This window comes from Leptopilina heterotoma, unplaced genomic scaffold (genome assembly GCF_015476425.1).
Source record: "Leptopilina heterotoma isolate Lh14 unplaced genomic scaffold, ASM1547642v1 Lhet_54, whole genome shotgun sequence".
NCBI classification, from domain to species: domain Eukaryota; kingdom Metazoa; phylum Arthropoda; class Insecta; order Hymenoptera; family Figitidae; genus Leptopilina; species Leptopilina heterotoma.
Window position 1 is genome coordinate 7,087,651 of NW_025111118.1, and position 27,978 is coordinate 7,115,628.

Sequence of the window (27,978 nt, forward strand, 5' to 3'; positions counted from 1 at the left end):
AAATGAGTCAGTTCATATTAACTGTAAATATTGGAATTATTGATAAAAAATACAATTGAATTGATGTGAATAAAAATTATTTAATTCAAGTATAAATATTTATTTGAAAACTGACAAATAATAAACAGCAAATACTAAATTTATTAGTTCAAATACAATTTATTTGATTCAATTAAAATTCGACATAAAAATTAAATTTGATGTAAGTAAATATTTATTTGAATCAAATTTTAATTTTTATTTGAGTTAATTAAATGGTTCAGTTCATATTTACTTTAAATATTGAAATTATTCGTAAAAATACAATTTAATTGATGGTAAATAAAAATTATTTAATTCAAGTAATAAATATTTATTTGAAAACAGACAAATACTATATTTATTACACTAAAAAAATTTTAAAAATTAAATATTTACTTGAATTAAATAATATTTATTCTAGTCAATTAAATGGTATTTGAACCAATAATTTCAGTATTTGAAGCAAATATGAACTGAACCATTTAATTGACTCCAATAATTATTATTTGATTTAATTAAATATTTAATTGATAATTTAGTCAATTAATCGGTTATTTGAATCAAATAAATTTTTTTTCAGTGTAGTTTAAATACAATTTATTTGTTTTAAATAAAATTCGAGATAAAAATTATTTGAATCAATTAAATATTTATTTGAATGAAATAAATTTTTTTTTCAGTGCACATTAAGGGAGAGAGAGAAAAATGAAAAATTAAAGGATTGTATGTACGAAAATAAAAATTGACAGTGTGTGAGTGAGTAGGGATTTATATAATATGCATAACACGCGGGAGTTCAGGGACCGTAAGGTCCGGTGTGAGTCATGGCAAACCCCACCGCCTTGGCACAGCATCCCCAAAGGTGAGTATTTAAGAGTAAGTATATAAGTGTAAAGCTCACAAGACGTTGTATACTGTGCATGGAGAAAGTGTTCGAGGAGGAGAGAGAAAGAGCCTATATAAGACATACCCAGCGTGTTTAAGAAACTTAGAGTGTCGTGAGAGTGATCGATAAACAGGTAGGTTTATATCGCGAAAAATAATCAAATCTTCAACTATATCTTCTTCAACCAGAAATAAAGGATCTAGTGCAAGTGTTCAATTATCGTTATCAACGCGTGTTTTCATTTTCATCTAGTTCATTAGATTTTTATTTTTTTTCAATTATTTGTTATTGGAAAAATCTCCTTTTCATTTCATCGAGTTTCAAAATCTCCTTTTTATCAAAAATTTATTTTTTAATATTTTTTATTGTTAGTAAAATAGTATTTTTTTATTATTAAAATAATAATATTTATTATTAAAATAATTTTATTATTAAAATAATGTTATTATTAAAATAATTTTATTATGAAAATAATTTTATTATTAAAATAATGTTATTATTAAAATAATTTTATTTTTCATTACATTTTATTATTTTAATATTTTTTATTTTATTTTATTCCATTTATTTTATTTCTTCCTCTTATTCTCCTATTTATTTTTAAAATCTTTATTAAATCTTCAAATATTTCTACCTCAATTTATTTTTTTTTTTGTTTTTATATACTTTTTACAATATTTTTATTAAAGTCTAAGAATCAGAAAAAAAATAAATAAATAAAAAAATAAAAATTTAATTTCAAAAAACTCGATTAGAGTAAAGAATTTTATTTCCCAAAAATAGTGAACGTATTCAGTAAAAAATAATCATAAAAGTAGAAAATGAATTAATAGTAAAGTTTAGAAAAAATTACTGTTAAGAAGAAGAAAAAAGAAAGTTAAGAAGAAAAATTAAAGTAAAGAAAAAAAAAAGGAAAAGTAATAAATAAAAAATAAAAAGAACTTTAAACACTACGAAAAAGTCAATTATGAAAAAATTTTTTAAAAAGTAAAAAAAGTCAGTTATTTTTTTTTTATACAAAGAAAAGAATTTTGTTTTGTTGATCGTTATCCGAAAAAAGAAATTATTCGCAAAACGTTGTACTCACGCAGTTTTGCGGTTCAATGGCGTGACAAGACTTTCTCTACTTCAATTGAACAACTAAGTACCTTATTCTATGTTAATGTCGAATTTGCTACTAATGAACGTGTCATCCATTTATCAACTAATTCGAGAATTTCCCGAATTCGTTAAGTTAATTAAGTACAAATTTATAAATATTCCCTACTTAATTAATTTTCAACTCAATTTTATTTTCCGTCAATTTTTTATATACTACTTTCGCTACATTGTATATTCACATTTCCATATTTGCTCAATTTTATAAAAAAAAAATCTACAAAAGAAATTAATTTATTAAAAAATTAATCTAAATATTTTAAAAACTGAATTACTTTTTCAATTAAATGAAAGAAAAATTTCTTTAATTTAATTGAAAAATATGAGAAATTAATTGTTATTAAAATTATGAATCAAATAAAAAAGAGATTAACTCAATTTTATAAGTAAAAGAAAATTAATTTGTTATAAAACTTGTTTATTTTATCATAAAATTTATAAATTTCAATTTCTTTTACAAGAAATTGAAATAAATTTTCCTTTCATTAAATTGAAAAATACTGGTTAAAAAATTTATAAATTTAACAATTGAAATAAATTTTTTCTTTCCTTTGTTATTCGAAAAATAATTGTTATAAAAATTATGAATCAACTGAAAATGGAGATTAATTCAATTTTATGAACAAAAAACCCGCAGAAGAAATTAATTTACTTTAAAATTTATAAATTTTGTCAAAAAATGTATAAATTTAAAAAGAAGTTAAAATAAATTTTCCTTTTATTTAATTGAAAAATAATTGTTATAAAAATTATGAATCAAATGAAAAAAGAGATTTGCTCAATTTTTAAACAAAGAACCCACAGAAGAAATTAATTTACTATAAAATTTATAAATTTGGTCATAAAATTAAATAATCTGAAAAGTAATTTGAAAAATAATTTTGAAAATATTTTGAAAAGTAATTTTGAAAAGTAATTTGAAAAATAATTTGAAAAATAATTGTTATAAAAATTATGAATCAAATGAAAATGAGATTGAAGAACGAAAATTTATTTTTCCTTTCATTAAATTTCTATTGTTATTAATTTGCATTCGGGTGCACTAATTAATAATGGTTGAGTGACGATATTTAAACTGACAATCACATCAGAATCTTATGTAATCCAAACTGTCTCTCATTGTCATTTTAATGAAATGGATTTTGCACAAGTTTTAATTTCCAGTTGAATAAGATAATTGAAGATGAACGAACGCTCACAATCACTGACACCATTAGCCTATATTATAATAATTATTCAATTAAAGAAATTCAATTTTCAATCTCTACTCTTTCTCTCTAAAAGACAAAAGTGAAAAATTAATCGGAAATTAAATAATTCAACTAACACCATTTTTTTTTTTTTTTTACTTTTCGATCTGTAAAATTTTCAACTAATCTATGAAAAATTTAATTGAACTCTTGGATTATTATTTGAAAAATTATTTTAAAAAAAATTGTTATTGGAAAATTATTGAAAAAAATATTGTTATTGAAAAATAATTATTAATCAATAATTTTTCATTAACAATATTGAAAAATTATTGAACAAAAATATTGGAGACTCATTGCAAAGACAGAAATAGTTATTGAAAAATTATTCAACACAAAAATATTGTTTTAAAAAAATTTTTGAACAAAAAATATTATTTATATTATTGAATAATTATTGAAAAATAAGATTGTTGCTAGAAAATTATTGTAAGAAAAATATTGTCATTGAAAATTATTAAAAGAAAAGAAATAGTTATTTAAAAGAAAAAAAATAGTTATTGAAAAATTATTCAACAAAAAAATATTGTTATTAAAAAATTGTTTAACAAAAAATAGTATTTATATTATTGAAATATTATTCAAAAATTATTGAAAAATAAGATCGTTACTAGAAAATTATTGATCGAAAAATACTGTCATTGGAAATTATTAAAAGAAAAGAAATAGTTATTGAAAAATTATTCAACAAAAAAATATTGTTATTAAAAAATTGTTGAACAAAAAATATTATTTATATTATTGAAAAATTATTGAAAAATAAGATTGTTGCTAAAAAATTATTGTAAGAAAACTATTGTCATTGGAAATTATTAAAAGAAAAGAAATAGTTATTGAAAAATTATTGAACAAAAAATATTGAAAAGTTATTAAAAAATTGATTTAATATTATTTCTATTGTCTTTTTTGCATTTTTTTTTGCGTTATTTTTGTCAAATTAGTAACAAATATAATGGAAAATTTTTTTAAAAATATACGTAATATTTGAAAAAAATAACTACATCCTTGGGAGCATCTTCAAAAACCAACTGTTTACTTTTACTAAAATATAGCAAAAGCGTGCTTATAATATAAAGAAACGCGTCAAACGACTTTCACCTGAACTTGTTCTCACTTTCGTTGATTCCTATAAAAGGAAGGTATATATAACTTATGCTAATCATCAATCTTAAGATCAATCGATAATTTTACTTAAATTACGTGTATTCTAATTATAAAAACAAATTTAATAACTAAAACGAAAATTATCATATTTCTCAATAAGTGAAAGAATTTTTTTTTCAATTTTTCTTTTCCAATAACAATTTTACAATCTAATGGACAATTTCTCACAAATTATAATCCAATTTATAATCCAAATTGTAATTCAATTAATAATTCAATTCATAGTTCAATTAATATTTTTTCTTTATAATTTTTATAAAAATAACTTTTACGAAAATTATTTTTTTTTTAAATAATTTTTACAAAAATCATTTTTAAATAAAGACAATGAGTGTCTTTTTTCTTCTCTAAAGTACAATATTGTGTTAAAAATAATGAAACTTACCTTTTTTTTGCGTCAGATTTCTCATGCTTTTAAAGTGAAAACTCCATCACTGAACATGTTCTACACGATGTATTGAAAGACATCAAAATACAAAAAGAAAGTGCCAAGACGGAAAGCCTTTCATTTCGTAATGTCTGAAAATAAATTTAATTTCACGTTGTCAGTTTTGGTGAAAAAATGATTTAAAATCCACTTTTTATGAATTACAAATCTATTCGTTATTATATAAGAGTTGTAAACAAACACTTCCATTGAATTTCTAAATTTTTATTCAATCTCTTCATTTTAATTATTGAATTACAATTAACTATTGAATTTTTATTAATTATTTAATTATAATTTATTTATTAAATTATAAATAATAAATTAATTATAATTATTGAATTATATTCAATATTATTATAATTATAATAATATATAATTAATATTATTATTTCATTAGTAAATTATAAATAATTATTGAATTATTATTAACTATTGAATTATAATTAACTATTGAATTATAATTAACTATTGAATTACAATTAACAACTGAATTATAATTAATTATCAAATTATATTAATTTAAAAAAATTGAAATTCGAAAAGATTGAATAAAGTTCTAAAAAATGAATTAAATCAGAAAAGATTGAATCAAGTTCTAAAAAAATAAATTAAACTTCAAAAGAACGAATAATAACAAAAAAAAAAAAATAATTTTGTTTTTGAATTTTTTCAGAATAGAAATGTGGTTCATCTTTCTGGTGGGCCTTATTGGTCAAGGTCTAGCCACGCAAGTAAATTATCAAACCTTGTCTTCGGGACACACGTCTTCATCGTCATCCAACGAACAACAATGGTCCTGGCAAGAAGATCAGGCTGCTGCTCCTTCAAATCAAGAAGATTCGTTTCATCCAGTCAGTTTCTCAGCCTCTGATGCTGTACCATCATTTCAGGTGGAACAAGAGCAACATCAAGTCTACGAAGTCGGTTCCAGTAATCCTAATGACGCTTCGGCTTCCTCTCAACAATTGGTAAGAACACTACTCAAAAAAAAAAATAATAATATTTCCTTGTTAAATATTTAAAGAAAAAAATACGGAAATTAAAAAGGTTTATTCCTGTGATTTTGTCTTTAATTTTAAAACCTTCAATTTTTTTCTATTTCAGAAAATAATCTTTCTATAAAAAAGATTTTTTTTAATAAAATTTTTATAAATAATAAAATTCTTCTCCGAAATTCAATTATTTCCAAGAATTTTTAATAAAATTCTTGGGGAAATTTTAATTATTTTCAAAAATTTTCCTCAATTCAATGATTTTCAATATCTACTATTTTAATCAAAATTTCCAAAAGAATTAAATTACTTAAAGAAAAATCTTAATAAAATTCTACGAAAACATTTAATTATTTTCATGAATTATAAACATTTATCAGGATTTCAATTATTTACAAATTTTTTTGTAAATTTCTGGGCAATAATTCAATTATTTTGTATAAATAATAAAACTGTTCTCAGGAATTAAATTATTTTCATAAATAATAAAATTCTTCACAGGAATTCAATTATTTTTGAAGATTTTAATAAAATTCTTAGCAACTATTCAATTATTTTCGTAAATAATAGAATTCATCGCAGGATTTCAATTATTTTTAATACAATTTTAGAGAAATTACACAAAGAATAAAATTATTCTTCAAAATTTAATTTCAAATCCTCGAAAAAATCAATTATTTAAAAAAAAGTATTTTTAAAATTCTTTCGAAGAATTAAATTATTTACAAAAATATTAGAATTTTTCACAGGAATTCAATTATTTTCAAAAATTTTAATAAAATTGTTCGAATGAAATAAATTATTTTAAATACAATTTTAATTAAATTTTTTTAAAAATAATTTAATTATTCTTCTGGATTTTAATAAAATTCTTCATAAAAATTCAATTATTTTTAAAAGTAATCAATTTTTTCTTGGAAATTCAATTATTTTAAATAATTCTAATAAAATCGCTTGCAATAATTAAATTATTTTCGTAAATAATAAAATTTTTCTCAAGAATTCAATTATTTTTGAAAGTTTTAATAAAATTCTTAGCATTATTCAACTATTTTCATAAATAATAGAATTCATCGCAGGATTTCAATTATTTTTAATACAATTTTAGAGAAATTGCACAAAGAATGTAATTATTTTCAAAATTTAATTTCAATTCCTGGAAAAAATCAATTATTTAAAAAAATGTTTTTCTAAAATTCTTTGGAAGAATTCGATTATTTACAAAAATATTAGAATTTTTCACAGGAATTCAATTATTTTCAAATATTTTAATAAAATTTTTCGAAAGAAATCAATTATTTTAAATACAATTTGAATAAAATTTTTTTGAATTAAATTCAATTATTCTTTTAGATTTTAATAAAATTCTTCCCAAGAACTCAGTTATTTACATAAATAATTCTTCGAAAAAATTCAATTATGTCGATAAATAACAAAATTCTTCCCGAAAATTCAATTATTTTGAGGCATTTTAATAAAATTCTTTGCAAAATTCAATTATTTTCATAAATAACAATATTAAGGGCATTTGAACCTTGATGACGTTTCAGTTTGTGCAAAGCATGTGTGACGTCATCAAGTTTCAAATGCCCTTAATCACGAGAATAAAATTATTTTTAGAAATTCAGTTCTGTTAAGGAATTTTTTTTTAAATTCTCGTCAAAATTTCAATTATCCTAAGAAATAATCTTCAGAAATTCAATTCTGTTCAGAAATTTTTTTAAATTCTCGTCAAAAATTCAATTATCTTTAGAAATAATAAAATCCTTCTCCGAAATTCAAATATTTTTAACGATTTTAATAAAATTATTGGCAAAATTTCAATTATTTTCAGGAATTTTCCTTAATTCAATGATTTTCATTATCAACTATTTTAATAATATTTTCCATTAGAATTCAAGTCTTCAAATTATTTCCATAAAATAATAAAAATTTTCCCAGGATTTCAATTATTTACATATTTTTTTATAAATTTCAATTATTTTTATAAATAATAAAACAGATCTGAGGAATTTAATTATTTTCATAAAAAATACAATTCAATTATTTTCATAAATAATAAAACAGATCTCAGGAATTTAATTATTTTCATAAAAAATACAACTCATCGCAGAATTTTTATTATTTTTGATACAATTTTAATCGAATTCCTTGAAAAATATAAAATTATTCTTAAAAATTTTATTAAAATTCGTCAATAGAATTCAATTATTTAAAAATTTGTCGATAAAATTCTTTACATGAGAATTTAATTTTAACAAACATTTAATTATTCAATAAATTATTTATTTTTGAATTTAAAAAAATGAATTTTCATAGAATTTTCTAATAAAAATTGATTGAAAAAATGAATTTCCAAATAATCGATTTATTATTTATGAAAATAATTGAATTCTTGCAACGAATTTTATTACATTTTTTTAAATAATTGAATTCCTTTCAGGAAATTTTACTACTTGTAAAAATCATCGAATTTTTGCGAAGGATTTTTGTAAATAATTAAATTTTTTTTGAATAATTTTATGGTAATTTCAATTATTATAAAACATGAAGAAATCGATGACTCTGAGTCTTCGACTCGGAGTCATCCATTTCTTCATGTTTTACAATAAAATTTTGTTAAGTTGTTAATTTCAAAAGGTTTGAATTTGAATATTTTGAAGAATTTTAATTCCTACGGAAAATTAATAATGATTAAATATTTTTTTAAAAATAAAGTTACTGATGTTTACGAATAATTTTACTTTTGAATTGAAATTTTGTAATTAAATGTAATAGAAAATTTTTTTGAGTATCTAATAATTTTTAGAGTGAATCAGAATATTCTTTAGGGTCAGAGGGAAAAAGTCAAAATTTTGTCTGGAAATCAAGGGAAAACAATATTATAAATATTTGTGACAACCTTGTATAAGTAAAAAAATAGATTTATAAATAGATCAATAAAGATTGATCATTAAAAGAAATAGAGTTTAATAAATAATTATTTTAATAAATAAAATGAATTACCTTAGGGTACCCAACATGTTGAAGCCGTAGTCGAAGATATTCTCACCTCCAATCGCCAAGGAAGAAATCTTGACGGTTACGACGAAGTCTACTCAGATCCAAATGTGAAAAATGCCCTCCAACAGGGAAACGATTCAATGGCCAGATCTTACATTCGTGACAAACTCTGTTCCCTCGGTCTGATGAGGGTAAGTCGACAATTCGCAAATTTGTCTGTAAAAGCATAAAATTATTACTCTTGTATATTTGAAATCATAAAATCATTTTAAGATTATATTTTATGATGTTTCGGTTGTTTGGATTTAGAAGTTTTTAGTTTAGATGTAATTTTTGTTTAAAGTAAAGATTTAAGAATTTTAAAATTATGTTTGTGTGAATTTTACATTATACATTTTTTAATTGTGTAACAATAAACTAATGTTACGTTCCAGTGTGACGATGTTGAAGGAAGACGACCCTACTACTCACCCCATCGCGATATTCATCCCCAGGAGGTAATCTACGCCCAACCGGTGACAATAAAACCAGTAGGTCATCCACTGCCCGCAATTCCAGTGAAAAGACCCTATGGACCACCAAAGCCAGGACCCTTTGCACCAGGTCTCGGCTCAGCGCCAATTGGACCAATTTACTCGAAACCTGGTTTCGGACCTCGTCCACCAACACCATTCGTCGGTCCATATCCAGCATACAAAAAACCAGGTTTTCTCGGCGGACCAAAACCAGTTTACGAGGCTGGTCTCGACAGTGAAATTGACTACGAGGACAAGTTCATTGACAAGAAACAAGTTGTCGTCTCGCAAGGCGCCGGTGTTCAACAGCACGTTCATCATCATTATGTCCATGGCGATGGTGTGGCCGATAAGGGGCCAATTATCCTCGGAGGCACGGCCGGCGTCACCACGGGAAATGCTTATGGCTACGGAAACACTGGCACTTATGGAAACCAATTTAACAACTTCGAGGACTACAAGAAGACATTCAACACCAAGGGACAATCGTCAGGAAACAATCTTCTTGGTTCTGCTTCCAATAATTACGCCGATAGGTATCCTGTTTATGAGAGGCCAAAGCCTAATTCGTTGCATGATGGACAGAAAAATTTCGAGTCCACAAAGGTTGTTAATTCTGGTTTTGGTAATGCTAATAATTTCGGAGCTGCGTCTTTCGGTGGTAATGGCTTAGGAGTGCAAAATTTGGGAGCCAATGGTCTTGGTTCGAACGGTTTTGGATCCAACGGTCTCGGTTCGAACGGATTGGGATCGAACGGTCTCGGTTCGAACGGATTAGGATCAAATGGTTTTGGCGCTAACGGATTGGGTGCAAACGGACTCGGAGCAAGCGGATTGGGCTCGAACGGTTTTGGATCAAACGGATTTGGTTCGAACAATTTCGAGTCAGGCAACAATTATGACGTTGGATTCGGATCGAATAATTACGACAATTGCGTTTGCGTTCCATTCGATCAGTGCTCGACTCTAAATCAAGCGGGAAGGAAGGACGACCTCTACCTGGCCATCGATCCTCGTAGTCTTGGAAAGAATATCGAAGCCGAAACAATTTTCGACATTGAGGGCAATAGTACAAGTGCTGTTCGAATCGCGAAAGGAGTCAATGCAACCGAACAGGCCGAGGAGACAAAAACACTGAAGGAAGAAAATAAGGAAAGTAAGGACAAAGAGAGGACCAAGAGGGACACTAAACAAGTCGACGCTATTAGTGACAAGTCTTCTGACGCCCAAAGTGTAAGTTCCACATTTGTTTCGACTTTTTCACTCAATACGCTTTGTTAATAATAGTCCACATCATCTATTGTCACATAACACAAAGATAGTCCACATCAAGCACCAATATGAGAGACAAAATGTTTTTGTCCTCAATCGTAGACAAAAATCATTTATTAACCAAATTATTAACCATTAATTCACCAAGTAATCTAAAATTAATCTCAAATCCGAAAACTCATCGAGACCATAAGTAAATGGTATGGTAGCTGTGATCTACAAAATGTAGGATCTCATCGTATTAGTTTTCAGGCATCATTCCATTTTTGTGTAGTAGAATATAGTGACTGTCGTCAAGTTGCTGGATGAGAAGGTTTGACTATTTTCTCAGGGCTCGAACTAGGTCCCATAAATCCCTTAAAGGTCCGTAAATTTACTTCGAGTCCGTAAAAGTTAGTTTTTTGAGAAAAAGTCCGTAATTTGACTAAAAAAGGACAAAAAGTTCGTAAATTCTACTATATAATTTTGGAAATTTTAAAAAAGTCAGAAATGATTGCAGAAATTCAATTATTTTCAAAAGTAATAAAATTCTTCACAAAAATTCAATTCTATTCAGAAATTTTTAAAAATTCTAGTCAAAATTTCAATTATTTTTAGAAATAATAAAATTCTTCTCTGAAACTCAATTATTTTCTAAAATTTTAATCAAATTCTTGGCAAAATTTCAATTATTTAAAAAAATTTCCACAATTCAATGATTTTCAATATCTACTATTTAAATAAAATTTTCCAAAAGAATACCATTATTAAAAAAACATTTTGAATAAAATTTTACGCAAACATTCAATTATTTTCATAAATAATGAAAATTTTTACAGAAATTCAATTATTTACAAATTTTTTTTATAAATTTCTTCGCAATAATTCAATTATTTTCTAAAATAATAAGATTTTTACAGGAATTCAATCATTTTCGTAAATAATAAAACTCAATGCTATGAATTTCAATTATTTTTAATACAATTTAAATCAAATTTCTCGAAAAATGTAATTATTCTAAAAAAATTTCATTAAAATTCGTCCAAAGAATTTAATTATTTAAAAAATTTGTTGATAATATTTTCCATAAGAATTTAATTTTAAGAAACATTAAATTAATAAGTTATTCATTTTTTATTTAAATAATTGAATTCTCCTTGAATTTATTAATAAAAATTGTGTTCAAAATAAATTTCAGTTAAAATTTTAGAATATAATTGAATATTAAAGGCATTATAGGGTGAATTTTGAGAAATAATTGAATTTTGAAAAGGTTTCAAATTAAAATCTTTGAAAATCTGAATTTTTCATATTTTTAACTAACAATTCTGTAGAATTAATTCTTTTGAAATAGTTTAATTGAATTTTTTGAAAATTTATTTCAAGTTTTAATTTTCTAAATATTTAAATGAAGAATTTCCGAATAATCGCAATTTCCTAAAATTGAATTTTAAACAAATGGATTTAAAAATTCTCAAAGAACTTTTTCAAAAATTATTAAAATTAATGGATTTATAGGAGAATTTTAGTTAAAAAAAATAGAAAAAAATTTAATTTTGGAGAAGTTACACATTATTGCAAAAATTCAATTATTTTTAAAAGTATCAAAATTCTTCTTAAGAATTCAATTATTTTTACAAATAAAAAAAATTCATCGCAGAATTTCGATTATTTTTAATACAATTTTAATCGAATTTCTCGAAAAAAGTAATTATTCTTTAAAATTTTATTAAAATTCGTCAAAATTATCGTAGAATTTTATAATAAAAATTGATTTATATTAGAAGCAACATAGCTTGAATTTTTAGAAATAATTGAATTTTGAAATGAATTTTTTTAAAAAAGTTTAATTTAATTTTTTTTTCAATTATAAATATATTTTTATAAATACATAATAAAACTCATTGCGAAATTTCAATTATTTTTAATGAAATTTTCATTTAATTTAATTATTATTTTCCTAAATAATCAAAATTTCACACGAATTTAATTATTTACAAATTTTTTATAAATATTTTAGCAGTAATTCAATTAAGTACAAATTTTTTATAAATTTCTTTGCAATAATTCAATTATTTTCATAAGTAATAAAAATTTCCTAAGAATTCAATTATTTACATTTTTTTTTATAAATTTCGTCACAATAATTCCATTATTTTCATAAATAATAAAACTCATTACAGAATTTCTATTATTTTTAATACAATTTTAATCGAATTTCTCAAAAATGTAATTATTCTTAAAAATTTTATTAAAATCAGTCAAAAGAATTTTCTCATAAAAATTAATTTAAAAAATGAATTTTAGTTAAAATTCTAGATAATAATTAAATATTAAAAGTATAGAAGATTTTTAGTGAAAAATACTAAAAAAAAATTGAATTTTGGAGAAGTTACAAATTATTGCAAAAATTCAATTATTTTCAAGAGCAATAAAATTCTTCTCAGAAATTCAATTCTGTTAAGAATTTTTTAAAAATTCGTCTTAAGGATTCAATTATTTTCACAAATAATAAAATTCATCGCAGAATTTCAATTATTTTTAATATAATTTTAATCAAATTTCTTGAAAAATGTGATTATTCTTAAAAATGTTATTAAAATTCGTGGAAAGAATTCAATTATTTAAAATTTTGTTGATAAAATTCTTTATGAGAATTCAAATTTTGAGAAATATTCAATTATTTAATAAATTATTTTTGTATTTAAATAATTGAATTCTAGTAGAATTTTCTAATAAAAACTGATTTTCATTTTATAAAAATGAATTTCAGTTAAAATTTTACATAATAATTGAATATGAAAAGCAATGTAGCTTGAATTTTTAGAAATAATTGAATTTTGAAATGAATTTTATTAAAGAAGTTTAATTCAATTTTTTTATATTATTAGAAGCTTTTATTTTCTAATATGCATTGAATTGAAGAATTTAGGAATAACTGAAATTTTGTAAAATTGAATATTATGAACGAATGGATTTGAGAATTGCCAAAGAACTTTTTCGAAAATTATTAATTATTAAAAATAATTGATTTAAAGTAGATTTTCAGTTAAGAATTCTTAAAAATAATAATTAAATTGAAATGATGGGAATAATTTTAAAGAAGTTACAGTAACAATATTCTAATAATATAAAGTAATAATTTTACCACTGGGCCATCTGTAATTATTATAAAACATGAAGAAATTAATCATTCCGAGTCGAAGATTCGGAATGATTGATATATTCATGTTTTACAGTTATGAAAAAATGGTATTTATAGTTTTAAGTAAAATGGTTATATTTTGGTAAAATGTAAAATGTAAAATGGTTATATTTTTGTTAGTAATCCGTAATTTTTCATTTTTTGCTCCGTAAAGTCCGCAATTTTAAATATTTTCACTGATTCGAGCCCTGTTTTCTAGATCAAATTGATTTCCAGATCAGTTGATTTGTTTCATAGACGACCTAGTTATCTGGCCACTGATTGCACTAGACAGTATGTTGAACAAAAATTCGAATTCAAAACCTTTGGCTAACCAACGTGTGCTCTAACAAAGAAATGAAATAGGACCTCTGTTTATCTACGACGTGGCACTCTTTTGGCTCTATTTACAGCGTTTAATAGGCGGTAATCTGGACAAGTCAAAATTGAATCTGAAGCCAACGTGGGGCGTGAGTTTTGGTCTACCTCAATCCGGTGGTGGTGGTAGTGGTGGCTATCCAATCAATTCCTATGGTGGGAATCCATTGACAAATCCATATCCTGGCTACGGTTCCGGAACTCAGGGCATCAATCTGGGTCTGGTTTCAGTAAATCCATTGGTGTCGGTTCAGGTAACGAAGGACGACTATGGTGAGAAGGTGGTTAAGCCATTTGTGAATCTTCATGTGACGCCTAATCATGGATTGGTCAATAAGTTTACTAATTTCCTGTCGCAAAAGAAGCACTTGTTGCACAGTGGCAATTATGCACCAAATTACAATCACCATGGACCATCGTCTGGCTATGGTCCTTGGGAGCAATACAATCGTCCCCCTCACTATGAACGTCCACAGCAGAATTATCATAATCATCATCACTTTTATCATCCTCAAAGGCCACAGGGAAATTATGGGAATTATGGAAATTATGGAAATTCTGGGAATTATGGAAATTATGGGAATTATGGACATTCAGGTTATTACAGGGGTGACGATTATGATGAGGGTAATAATTTTGGTGACTATGGTGACTATGATGGTTACTATCGAAACGCTAGGACGAATGATTCTATTGAGAGCAGTAGAGGTTTTGATGAATATGATTCTAATAATTATAGCCGAGAAAATCGTAACAATCAGGGTGGGAAAGTTGCTTTTCCATCGAGAAGAAGGAGGGACGTCGAGGAGGTAAGAACCATTCTGGACAAAAATCGCTGGACACCATAAAAAACGAAGTTCATTTCTGTTTTTTCAAGGAGATCGATTTATCATTTCTATTATCACAAAAAAACGTAGACGCACCTTTCTCTTCTCGGGAAATTTCCATATTGTTCACGCTGGACTATCAACATTTGTGTCATCCTCAATTGCACTCCGAACACAATTTAACATTTCCTGTCATCATCGATCACTAATACCTGCAAATAGAATTTATTCCAGAATTAAAATGGAACTTTTCCTCAAGTTCTCAAATTTTTAGTATACTTTTCATACTATAATTATTCATATTTTTTGTTTACACAAAAAAGAAATCTAATGAATGTGACTTACCTTTGTTTGGAACAGAGACAATTTGGAAGACCACCGGCATGTGGACCACGTCAGGTGTGCTGCCGGCGGGCAAACATCATTGGCCGTCCTTCTGGAAAACTCGGTCAATGCGGAGTGAGAAACAGTCAAGGGATCAACGGTCGCATCAAGAATCCCGTTTTTGTTGATGGAGACTCGGAATTCGGTAATTTTTTCTTCACATAATGATAATATTCTTGAATGGATCTCAATTGAATTCCTAGGAAGAATTTTATTATTTAAGATAATAATTGAGACCTTGTAAAAATTTTATTATTTTAGAAAATAATTGAATTATACTAAAAGTATTTTTACTTTACAGGTGAATATCCATGGCAAGTGGCAATTTTGAAGAAGGATCCATCTGAGAGCGTCTACGTCTGCGGAGGAACTTTAATTTCATCTCGACATATTTTGACAGCGGCTCATTGTGTTAAGACTCACGCTGGACGAGATCTTCGTGCACGTCTAGGCGAATGGGATGTAAATCACGATGTTGAATTCTTCCCCTACATTGAAAGGGACGTCGTTAGTGTTTACGTTCATCCGGAATTTTACGCTGGAACACTCTACAATGATCTGGCAATTTTGAAACTCGATCACGATATCAATTTTGAAAAAAATCCTCACATTAGTCCAGCGTGTCTTCCAGAGAAATACGAAGACTTCACTGGCAATCGGTTAGTAATTATGAATATTATTCAATCTTAATAATAATAATAATAATAATAATAATAATAATAATAATAATAATAATAATAATAATAATAATAATAACGCTTTCTGATGAAAATAATCGTTAAATTAACGATTATTTTATTTATTTATTTATTTATTTATTTATTATTATTTATTTTTTTGGCCACCGGACCTTAAAACCTTGAAATGGACGTGAATTTCGTCAAACCTTGAAAAAACCGTGAATTGGACGTGAATTTTTTTAAAAACCTTTAATTTTAGTACTATATATTATTAAAACTGAAAAAAAAATTTTTTGACCATTTTCAAAATTTTATTTTTTGAAAAAATTAAAATTTTTCAGGGTTGCCACAGGTCAGGGAAATCAGGGAAAAGTCAGGGATTTTTATTTAAGTAACTGAAAAAAATTGAATTTTGGAGAAGTTACAAATGATTGCAGAAATTCAATTATTTTCAAAAGTAATAAAATTCTTCGCAGAAATTCAATTATGTTCAAAAATTAAAAAAATTCTCATAAAAATTCAATTATCTTTAAAAATAATAAAATTCTTCTCCAAATTTCAATTATTTTCAAAAATTTTAATAAAATTCTTTGCAAAATTTCAATTATTTTCAAAAAAATTTTCTCAATTCAATGATTTTCAATATCTACAGTTTTAATAAAATTTTTCAAAAGAATTCAATTATTTCAAAAAAAAAAATTTTTGATAAAATTCTAAGCAAACTTCGCAATAATTCAATTATTTTCATAAATAATAACATTTTTTTACAAAAATTCAATTATTTTCATGAATAATAAAATTCATCGTAGAATTTCAATTATTTTTAATTTTATAATACAATTTTAATTGAATTCCACGAAAAATTTAATTATTCTTGAAAATTTTATTAAAATTTTTTGAAAAAAATCAAATTTGTTGATAAAATTCTTTATGATAATTTAGTTTCGAAAAGCATTCATTTATTCAATAAATTATTTATTTTCGTATTTAAATAATTGAATTCTTGTAGAATTTTCTAAGAAAAATTGATTTGAAAATGAATATTAGTTAAAATTTTAGATAATAATTGAATATTAAAAGCATTATAGCATCAATTTTTAGAAATACATAATTGAATTCTTTCGAAGAATTTTAACAAAATTTTTGAAAATAGAGACATTTTTCGAAGAATTTACTTAAAATTGTATTAAAAATAATTGAAATCCTGTGAAGAATTTTATTATTTATAAAAATAATTGAATTTTTGCAATGAATTTTTTCAAATTTTTTTTTTAAATAATTGAAATAATGTAAAGAATCTTATTATTTATAAAAATAATTGAATTCCTGCATCGAATTTTATTACATTTTTTTAAATAATTGAATTCTTTTTAGAACTTTTATTAAAAAAGTAGATTGTGAAAATATTTGAATTTCAATGAAGAATCTCATTATATTCGTGAAATGTAATTAAATTCTTACAAAAAAGAGAATAAATCCATTTTTCTTGTAATTTACTTTAAATTGTATTATAAATAATTGAAATACTCAGAGAAATTTTTTAATTTATAAAAATACTGGAATTCTTATAACGAATTTTATTAATTTTTTTTAAATGATTGAATTCATGTGAAAAATTTTATTTCTTTTAAAAATAATTGAATTTATGCAACTAATTTTATTACATTTTATTTAAATAATTATATTCTTTTGAAAACTTGTATTAAAAATGTAAATTTTGAAAATTTTTGAATTTCAGCGAAGAATTTCATTATTTGTAAAATGTACCTAATTTAATTTTTGCAAAAAATTTTTGAAGATAATTTAATTTTTCGAGAAATTTATTTAAAATTGTATTAAAAATAATTGAAACCATGTGAAGAATTTTATTATTTATGAAAATAATTGAATTCTTGCAACGAATTTTATTATAATTTTTGTAAATAATTGAATTTTTTTTTTTGAAAAATTTTATGGAAATTAAAATTTTTATAAAACATGAAGAAATCGATCACTCCGAGTCTTCGACTCGGAGCAATCGCTATCTTCATGTTTTATAAAAATATTCTTATAAGTTGTTGAATTTTAAAAATGTTTGAATTTGAATGTTTTGAAGAATTTTAATTCCTATGGAAAAATAATAATTAAATACTTATTTAAAAATTTAGTTATTGATGTTTGCGAATAATTTTACAATTTAAGAAATTCGCAAGTAAATGTAATAGAATGTTTTTTTTTGAGTATCTAATAATTTTTAGAGTGAATCAGAATATTCTTTATGGTCAGGGTAAAAGTGAAAATTTTGTCTGGAAATCAGGGAAAAGTCAGGGAAAATAAAATTAAATATTTGTGGCAACCCAGAATTTTTTAAAATCTATTCGATTGATTGTTCAGAATCGTAAGAAAAGCCTAAAAAAATTCGGCAATAAAAAATAATTAAAAATGTGGAGATAGTTGAATTTTTTAAGTTAGTAGTAGTAGAAGTAGTATTCTTTATTTTTTTAAGTATTACTAAAGTAAAATTTGAACCAACAAAAAAACCTTGAAAATTTCCTAGAAACCTTGAAAAAACCGGGAAATAGACGTGAATTTTATTCACGAGTTTTGGTGGCCACCCTGATTTAATGTTTTTAAATATACGTTTTTTTTTAAATACGTTGAGTTGGTTGCTTAATTGGAGATTTATTTTTAGTTATTAAAATTTGTTGATTTTTTTGCGAAAAAAAATAGGTGCTGGACCACTGGATGGGGCAAGGATGCTTTCGGCGATTTTGGAAAATACCAAAATATCCTGAAGGAAGTGGACGTGCCGGTGATTAGCAATCCACTTTGTGAGAATCAAATGAGAAAAACGAGACTGGGACCGAGTTTCAATTTGCATCCGGGATTCATCTGCGCCGGTGGCGAGGAAGGCAAAGACGCCTGCAAAGGTGACGGTGGCGGTCCAATGGTTTGTGAAAAGCACGGAAAATGGCAATTGTCCGGAGTTGTTTCATGGGGAATTGGTTGCGGTCAAGCCGGAGTTCCTGGAGTTTATTCCCGTGTCTCCTACTATCTTGACTGGATCAATCAAGTCGTTAATCAGTTTTAAGAAAAAAAAAAACAAAAAAAAAAAAAATACTCCCTTCACACTATTTACACACTCAGATATTCAGATTTCATGATACTCACGAAACAAACGTAAAAATGAAGGGAAATTATCAAAGAAAATCTTCGATTGCTCTACAGAAATTTTTCATATTTTCTCCAAAATTAAAACTCAGAAATTGAAATTCGAAAATTGAAACTTTGAAATTAAAAAATTAAAACTTTGAGATTTTTTGATAATTTCTTTATTAATTTATTTTTTTTTAAATAACTTTCTCTCATTTCTGAATATCGAACTTCATCTATTTTATGTATAATGTATTTTCGAACATCGTTTTATATTATTTATTTATAAAAAAGTATACATGATATTTTTTTATTGTGATATACTGTGTTATTTTAAGCGATTCACTTTAATATATGTAAATAGCATTTCGTACTTCGATCGCTAAACATTTAAGTTTATAGTGTTAATGTTTAATGTATTTGAAATTTGCTTCGTATAAGTTACAAATTATGTTAAAGATTCGGTTGCTCAGTCAACCGGAACGTTCAGTAATGCATTTTCCTTGCAATGTTTCTTAATTATATATATGGACCAATAAATTTATTTAAAATTATATATAGTCTTATTTCTACTAGTTTTAAACCTTCTATTGGCATAAAAACGGAATTACAATTAGCATAGAATTAAAATACCCAATTAATAAAAGAAACGAATCAAAAATTAATTAAAGAATATTGAATAATTTAGGCTTTGCACTCATCTATTAAAACCTAATATTTACTACATTTTTTACGTTATCCTACTATTTGGATACTTTTTGTAGATTTCAGCCACTAAAAGCTACTATTTCTGCTTTTTTTTTTAGAATTTCCACTACTTTAAATTCGCTAATACTAGGAATTAAAAAACTATTCTCAAAAATTATAATCAGATTCTTTAAAACGATTCAATTATTTTCAAAAAATATTCGAAATTCAATTATTTTCAATATCTAGTATTTTCGGAAAATTTCGCAAAAGAATTCAATTATTTTTAAAAAATGGATAAAATTCATAAAAAAATTCAATTATTTTCGTAAATAATATTTTCACAGAAATTCAATTAATTTAGAATAGCATTTTCAAAAAAACTTAGAAAAAATAAATTATTTAACAACATTTTTGTACAATTCTTCATAATAATTCAATTACTTTCACCCAATAATAATAATTTTCATTAAAAATCAATTTTTTTAAAAAAATATTTGATAAAATTCTAAGCAAGAATTCAATTATTTTCATAAACAATAAAACTCATCGAACAATTTCAATTATTTTTAACACTATTTTAAATTAATTAATCGAAAAATTCAATTATTTTCACAAATAAAGTTTTCCACAAGAATTTTTCACAGAAATTTAATTATTTTCAAATATTTGAATAAAATTGTTCGAAACAAATAAATTATTTTAGATACAATTTTAATTAAATTTTTTTGAAATAATTCAATTATTCTTTTAGATTTTAATGAAAAATTCTTCCCAAGAATTCAATTATGTACATAAATAATTCTTCGATAGAATTCAATTATGTCAATAAATAACAAAATTATTCCCGAAAATTCAATTATTTTGAGGTATTTTAAGAAAATTCTTTGCAAAATTCAATTATTTTCATAAATAACTAATTCATTACAAGAATTCAATTATTTCTAAAAGTAATAAATTTCTTCTTGGAAATTCAATTATTTTTAAAAAATTCTTGTAAAATCGTTCGCGAAAATTCAATTATTTTTTTAAATAATAAAATGCTTTTTAAGAATTCAATTATTTTCAAAAAAATTTAATAAAATACCACACAGATATTCAATTATTGTCAAAAATTTTAATAGGATTCTTTGTAAAATTTAATTATTTAAAAACAGAATTCAATTATTTAAAAAAAAAATTTTTTTAAATCTTCGTAAGAATTTAATTTTCTTCATGAGTAATAAAAATTTCTCAGGAATTTAATTATTTAAATTAGAATTTGCTTAATATTAGTCGAAAGAATTCAATTATTTAAAAAATTTTATAAAATTTTTCGCAAGAATTAAATTATTTTTATAAATATTTAAATTCTTTCATTATAATAAAATTCATTGTAAAGTCTGATAATGTAGCAAGCGCCTGAACGATGTTCGCCCGCCTTGCATGGCTGAAGAGACAGTAACTTTCCACCAGGGGACTAAGTTTGCAGAGTGACAACAAGTGAACATAACCTCAAACAAACTGTTAACATTGTTATTAAATTTGAGAAGTTTATTATTTCTTCTACTGCATAGTCATACTCTTTTTGCAAAATAATATACAATGCCGATAAAATATATTGGAAGAACGACCTATTTCAAAGGTAAAACTTTGTGGGAAATATTGGGCAATCTAAAAGATTTGGGAGTCGGTAGATATGTGGTTAGAAATAGATTTGTCGAACGATATTCCGAACCCACATATCACAAAATTTTGAAAGTTGAAACATTACCTGCTACAAAAGTGGAAAATCCTCACGATGTAAGTTATCTCTTCTTTTTATTTTCCAAAAATCTTACAGCACTTTGTAAATTTAACCTCAATGGATTTTCATAACAAAAACACAATTTTACAAATACTGAATACATAAACCACATTAAATAAATAAAATTACAAAGGAATTGATCATTTTTTCTAGAATCCACGTAAAGTCATGGCACTGACAGAAAAAATATTTCGAGGAGTAAAAGCGAAAGGTCTCGTGCAATTAGACTCTACAAGTTATAAAAGTGACTATTTATTGATTCCCAAGGAAGAAGAACATCTTCTAGGAGCTGCAGTGCCGGCAAAGGAGAAAATTCTTCCAAAAACAATGGAATTTCCACCACTTGTTAAGGAGCTTTTACTTCGCCAAATGAAAAATCAAGGAAAACCAATCACAGAGCCAAAATTGAATATTAAATACAATTTCAAAAATAAATTCACTTTAAACAGAATTGCCGAAGATGGTGAAACTCCAGACTTTGAAATAAAAATGACACTTCAACGAAGAAATGACTCAAAGTTGTATTCAAATGTTAAAGAATAATTTATGTTATGTATGATAATTAGGATAATATATTGTACATTGTTTTATTTAAAAGTGCTTTATTATTTTTTTGTTTTTCTATTTTTTCTATTTTATTTTTATCTCCATAAATTTAGATTTTAAATTTAAATCCTTTTACATTAATATCAATATTTTTCTGGTTATCCTAAATCTTTTTAGATTATATTCCAATATATAATTGTTATAATTCTATTATAATTTTAGAATCTAATAATTAAAATTATTATATTGTGTAAATCTTTCAATTTTGAAGAGGAAAGAATTTGTGAAAAAATAGAATTTTTCTCCATAGCTGGCGCTAGTTGGGGAAAATGTTATTCATCAAGTAATCACCAGGTTCGTTCCGATGTAAACTTACTTTATTTTCCTGAGATACTTTTTCTTCCCACCATTGCTTGTAAAGTGATATATTATTTTCATGACTCCTGAATTATTCTTTCCCATAAGGAACATTTAGTTTTCTTCAGCGATTTAAATAGATTTAACAGTATTTTGTTCCAGTCCATCATTCTCATTGAATTTTAAATTTGACGATTGAATATTTAAAAACAAACACACAGAGAGAGAGAGGCAGATTTTTATGCTCAAATAAAATTAAATGACAATGCATAGAATTAATTCAATTTTTTCAATAATGATAAACTGTACTTTAGTAAATTTATTTACTTTAATTAATTTAATTTAACTTCACACGGAGAAAACGAGTATTCAACTATAACTATATCTGGAGGGACAAACAGACTATATTTGAGGTTAAGTTTTTCGTAACAATCTCGGAGGGATAAAGACACTCCGATGATCCTAATTTGACTCACTCGGAGGGCTCGGAGGGAAAAGTTATCCAGAGAATCAGGCTTAACACTCAAAACCTAACCCTCTATAAGTTTGACATATCCAGTTTTCTCAGTGCAGTAAATTAATTTAGTTTAACTTTAGTAAATTATTAATTAATTAATTAATATAATATTAATAATAATAGCATTAATATTAATATAATAATTAATTATAATTTCTTAATTGTAACTCATTTGAAGTTTCATTATTTTTATTCACGTTTCATTGTTTTTATTTATTTTTCTTTTAAAATGACAGTAAGGTTAATTTAAAAAAATAAAAACATTTCCAGAAATTCAATAACTTCTATTTAAAAAAAATTCGATGACTAAATTTACAAATGAAAGTACTTTCTACTGGGGAATAATTTCCAAAAATGCCAAGTTGCCCTCCAACTTGTTCGAAAGTCAAAAGAGATCTAAAGAAACTAGCTGCTGGTTTGAATAATTTTTTTATTTTCAATCAAAATTGTTCTCGAATATTCAAAGAAAAAAGTATTAAAAATTAATTTATTTATTTATTTTTACCAAGAGCGAAAAAGAGCACTCGAAGGAAGACCTGGACCATCGCAGGAAAAATCCACCGAATTAGGTATAAGATTTGAATTTTGTCTTTATTTTCAATTCATTTATACAATTTTTATTCATTTACATATTTTTCTTTTTTTAAATAAATAGAGGAGGAATTATATAATTATGAACTTGATGAAGCATTGTCAAAAAGTGCACGCTCGAAGTCAGGAAAAAGTTACAAAAGTGTAGAAGCAAAAAGTTTGTGTTCAGGTAGAAGCAACTTGAAGAATACAGGAAATGATTTTGAAGATAGTGATGATTATGAAAAAAGTAACGATGAATCAAGAGATGAAAGATATGAGCGTCAATGTTTTCAAATAGTTGAAGATTTACCGAGAACAAAAAGAAGAGGTCGAAGAAGAAATAGAGAAGAATACGAATCAGATGAATCGGGGGATTATACATCGCCGAGTCGTAAACACTGCGCTTCAAAATGTTCTTCAAAAAAATCAAAAGGTATTAATTTCTTTTGTCAAAATCTATTTATTTTTTCCATTTAATTATTATTACGATAGCAGGGCTCGAACCAGTGAAAGTATTTTAAAATACGGACATTACGGACCAAAAATAAAAAATTAGACTATTTACGGACTAATTACTGACAAAAATATAACCAGTCCGAGTCAAATAAAAGAACACTTTACTTAAAACTAAAAATTAAAATTTTTGGTAACTATAAAACATGAAAATATCGATCATTCCGAGTCTTCGACTCGGAATGATTAATTTCTTCATGTTTTATAATAATTAAAGATGGCCCAGTGATAAAATCATTATTTTATATTATTAGAATATTGTTACTGTAACTTCTTCAAAATTATTTTCATAATTTCAATTCAATTATTATTTTCAAAAATTCTTAACTAAAATTCTACATTAAATCAATTATTTTTAACAATTTCCGAAAAAGTTCTTTGACAATTTTTAAATCCATTTGTTTACAATATTCAATTTTACCAAAGATTTCGATTATTCGGAAATTCTTCAATTAAATGCATATTTGAAAATAAAAACATCAAATAATATAAAAAAAATTCAATTAAACTTTTTTAAACAAATTCATTTCAAAATTTAATTATTTCTAAAAATTCAAGTTATATTGCTTTTAATATTCAATTATTATCTAACATTTTAACTGAAATTCATTTTTATGAAATGAAAATCAATTTTTGTTAGAAAATTCTACGAGAATTCAATTATTTAAATATACGCAAAAATTAATAATATATTGAATAATTAAATGTTTCTTAAAATTCAGTTCTCACAAAAAATTTTATCAACAAACTTTTGAATAATTGATTTACTTCGACGAGTTTTAATGAAATTTTTTAAGAATAATTATATTTTTTGAGAAATACGATTAAAATTATATTAAAAATAATTGAAATCCTGCGATGAGTTTTTTATATATGTGAAAATAATTGAATCCCTAAAAAAAATTTTAATATTTTTGAACATAATTAAATTTGTACGAAGAATTTTATTGCTTTTAAAAATAATTGAATTTCTGCAATAATTTGTAACTTCTCCAAATTTCAATTTCTTTTTATAGTGTTTTTAACTAAAATTCTTCAATAAATCCATTATTTTCGATAATTTTTGAAAAAGTACTTTGAGAATTTTTAAAATTTATTTGTTTACAATTCAATTTTACAAAATTTTTATTCTTCTTAAATTCTTCAATTAAATATATTATTAGAAAATAAAAATTACAAAAAAAAAATTTGAAGTAAAATTCAAATAAAATTTTTCAAAAAAATTAATTCTTCTACAGAATTATTAGTTAAAAGTATCAAAAATTGTCAAAGATTTGAATTTAATTTAAAACCATTAAAAAATTAAATTATTTCTAAAAATTCATGCTATATATATAATGCTTTTAATATTCAATAATAATTTAAAATTTTAACTGAAATTAATTTTTAAATCAATTTTTATTAGAAAATTCTACTAGAATTAAATAATTGAAATACAAAAAATAATAATTTATAGAATAATTGAATGTTTCTTAAAATTGAATTTTCATAAAGAATTTTATTAACAAATTATTTACTAATTGAATTATTTTGACAAATTTTAATAAAATTTTTAAGAATAATTACATTTTTGAGAAATTCAATTAAAATTGTATTAAAAATAATCGAAATTCTGCATTGAGTTTTATTTTTTATGAATAAAAATGAATTATTGTGAAGAAATTTATAAAAAAAATTTGTAAATAATTGAATTCTTGGGATATTTTTATTATTTATGAAAATAATTGAATTTCTGAAAAGCATTTTATTATAATCTTGAAAGTAATTTTATTTTCGTGATAATTATTGTTATTTATGAAAATAATTGAATTTTCCAAAGAATTTTATAAAAATGCCTCAAAATAATTTAATTTTCGGGAATAATTTTGTTATTTATCAACATAATTGAATTCTTTGGAAGAATTATTTATGTAAATAATTGAATTTTTGTGAAGAATTTTATTTAAAACTAAAAGAATAATTGAATTATTTCAAAAAAATATAATTAAAATTGTATTTAAAGTAATTGATTTCTTTCGAACAATTTTATTTAAATGACCGTTTAAAATAATTCAATTCCTTTGAAAAATTCCAATATTTTTGTAAATAATTAAATTCTTCCAAAGAAAAAAAGAATTTTTTTTTAAATAATTGATTTTTTCGAGGAATTGAAATTAAATATTTAGGAATAATTAAAAATAATTATTTTTAAGAAATAATTGTATTAAAAATAATTGAATTTCTGCGATGAATATTATTATTTATGAAAATAATTGAATAGTTGCTAAGAATTTTCTTAAAATTTTCAAAAATAATTGAATTCCTGAGAAGAATTTTATTATTTATGAAAATAATTGAATTTCTGAAAAAAACTTTATTACTTTTGAAAATAATTTTATTCTCGTGATTAATATTGTTATTTATGAAAATAATTGAATTTTGCAAAGAATTTTATTAAAATTCTTGCGAAAACAATTGAATTTCTGGTAAGAATTTTGATATTTATCAAGATAATTGATTTCTTTTTTAAGAATTGCGTTAAAATTTTGGAAAAAATATTAAATATACATATTGAAAAATTTATCTAATTTCAACAAGAATTGAAATTAAAATTGTATCCGAAATAATTGAAATTCTGCGATGAGTTTTATTATTTATGGAAATAATTGAATCACTGTAAAAATTTTATTATTTATGGAAATAATTGAATTATTGCGAAGATATTTATAAAAAATTTGTAAATAATTGAATTCCAGTGAAATTTTATATTATTTTCTGAAAATACTTAAATGTTTACGTAAAATACTATTAAAATTTTTTTAAATAATTGAATTTTTTATTAAAATAGTAGATATTGAAAATCATTGGATTGAGAAAATTTTTTGAAAATATTAAAAATTTTGCCAAGAATTTGATTAAAACTTTTGAAAATAATTGAATTTCGGAGAAGAATTTTATTATTTCTAAAGATAATTGAAATTTTGCCAACAATTTTTAAAATTTTCTGAACAGAATTGAATTTCTGGGAAGAATTTTATTACTTTTGAAAATAATTGAATTTCTGCAATCATTTGTAATTTCTCTAAAATTCTCCAAATTATATCGTACAATTTACGAACATTTCGTCCTTTTTCAATCAAATTTCGAACTTTACGGGCATTTTTTTTAAAACTGACTTTTCCGGATTTGAAGCAAATTTACGGACCTTTATGGAATTTATGGACCTAGTTCGATCCCTGCAATAGTACAAAAGTCACGAAAAACCTATATTCAGAAAATAGTATATTAAAAAAAGTAGATTTAAAAAATAGATTTCGAAAATAGATTTAAAAATTAGATTTCGAAAATATAGTGTAATATTCATTATAAAGTCAAAGTGATAAAAAACTTATTCCCATTCCAGATGAAGCTATAAAAAGAAAACAAAAGGATCCAGATGATTATCGCCTTAACAAAGGAATTAATTATTTTGACGACCTATGTTTCTGTTCTTCCCTTTGTCTAGCTAAAAACTTATGGTCTAAAGCAGGTATTAGAAAATTCATCTTTTCTCTGGCGCTATTTGGAGTGGGTTTTAAAATTTGCTACGATCTAGACGGTTGGCAAATTCGAGTTTAAATAAATTGGCAGAATTTAAAAAAAATAAAATTTTAATAAATTCTCTAAAAAATTATACTTTGGGCATTGATAATTTAAATTTTGATATATTAAAAATTAAAATATCGAAAATCTATCAAAATATTCGAAATCAAATCATTTTTGTAA

At 23.7% G+C, this 27,978-nt stretch overlaps 3 protein-coding genes across 3 annotated transcripts; all 3 read left to right on the forward strand.

The window, feature by feature from the left end:
* The first annotated feature begins 929 nt into the window (after positions 1 to 929).
* LOC122508437 lies at positions 930 to 19,809 on the forward strand. The gene is made up of 7 exons (XM_043621787.1): positions 930 to 1,040; positions 5,583 to 5,877; positions 8,913 to 9,095; positions 9,339 to 10,652; positions 15,420 to 15,588; positions 15,745 to 16,102; positions 18,833 to 19,809. Exons 2-7 carry the CDS (start codon positions 5,590 to 5,592, stop codon positions 19,191 to 19,193), a joined length of 2,673 nt encoding a protein of 890 aa, XP_043477722.1. The 5' UTR covers positions 930 to 1,040; positions 5,583 to 5,589; the 3' UTR covers positions 19,194 to 19,809.
* Positions 19,810 to 21,405: 1,596 nt separating this feature from the next.
* Positions 21,406 to 22,325, forward strand: LOC122508438. Its single transcript, XM_043621789.1, has 2 exons — positions 21,406 to 21,724; positions 21,882 to 22,325. Exons 1-2 carry the CDS (start codon positions 21,527 to 21,529, stop codon positions 22,269 to 22,271), a joined length of 588 nt encoding a protein of 195 aa, XP_043477724.1. The 5' UTR covers positions 21,406 to 21,526; the 3' UTR covers positions 22,272 to 22,325.
* An 850-nt stretch (positions 22,326 to 23,175) lies between these two features.
* On the forward strand, positions 23,176 to 27,909 carry LOC122508460. The gene is made up of 5 exons (XM_043621824.1): positions 23,176 to 23,203; positions 23,419 to 23,563; positions 23,658 to 23,717; positions 23,804 to 24,154; positions 27,617 to 27,909. Exons 2-5 carry the CDS (start codon positions 23,503 to 23,505, stop codon positions 27,829 to 27,831), a joined length of 687 nt encoding a protein of 228 aa, XP_043477759.1. The 5' UTR covers positions 23,176 to 23,203; positions 23,419 to 23,502; the 3' UTR covers positions 27,832 to 27,909.
* The last annotated feature ends 69 nt before the right edge of the window (positions 27,910 to 27,978 follow it).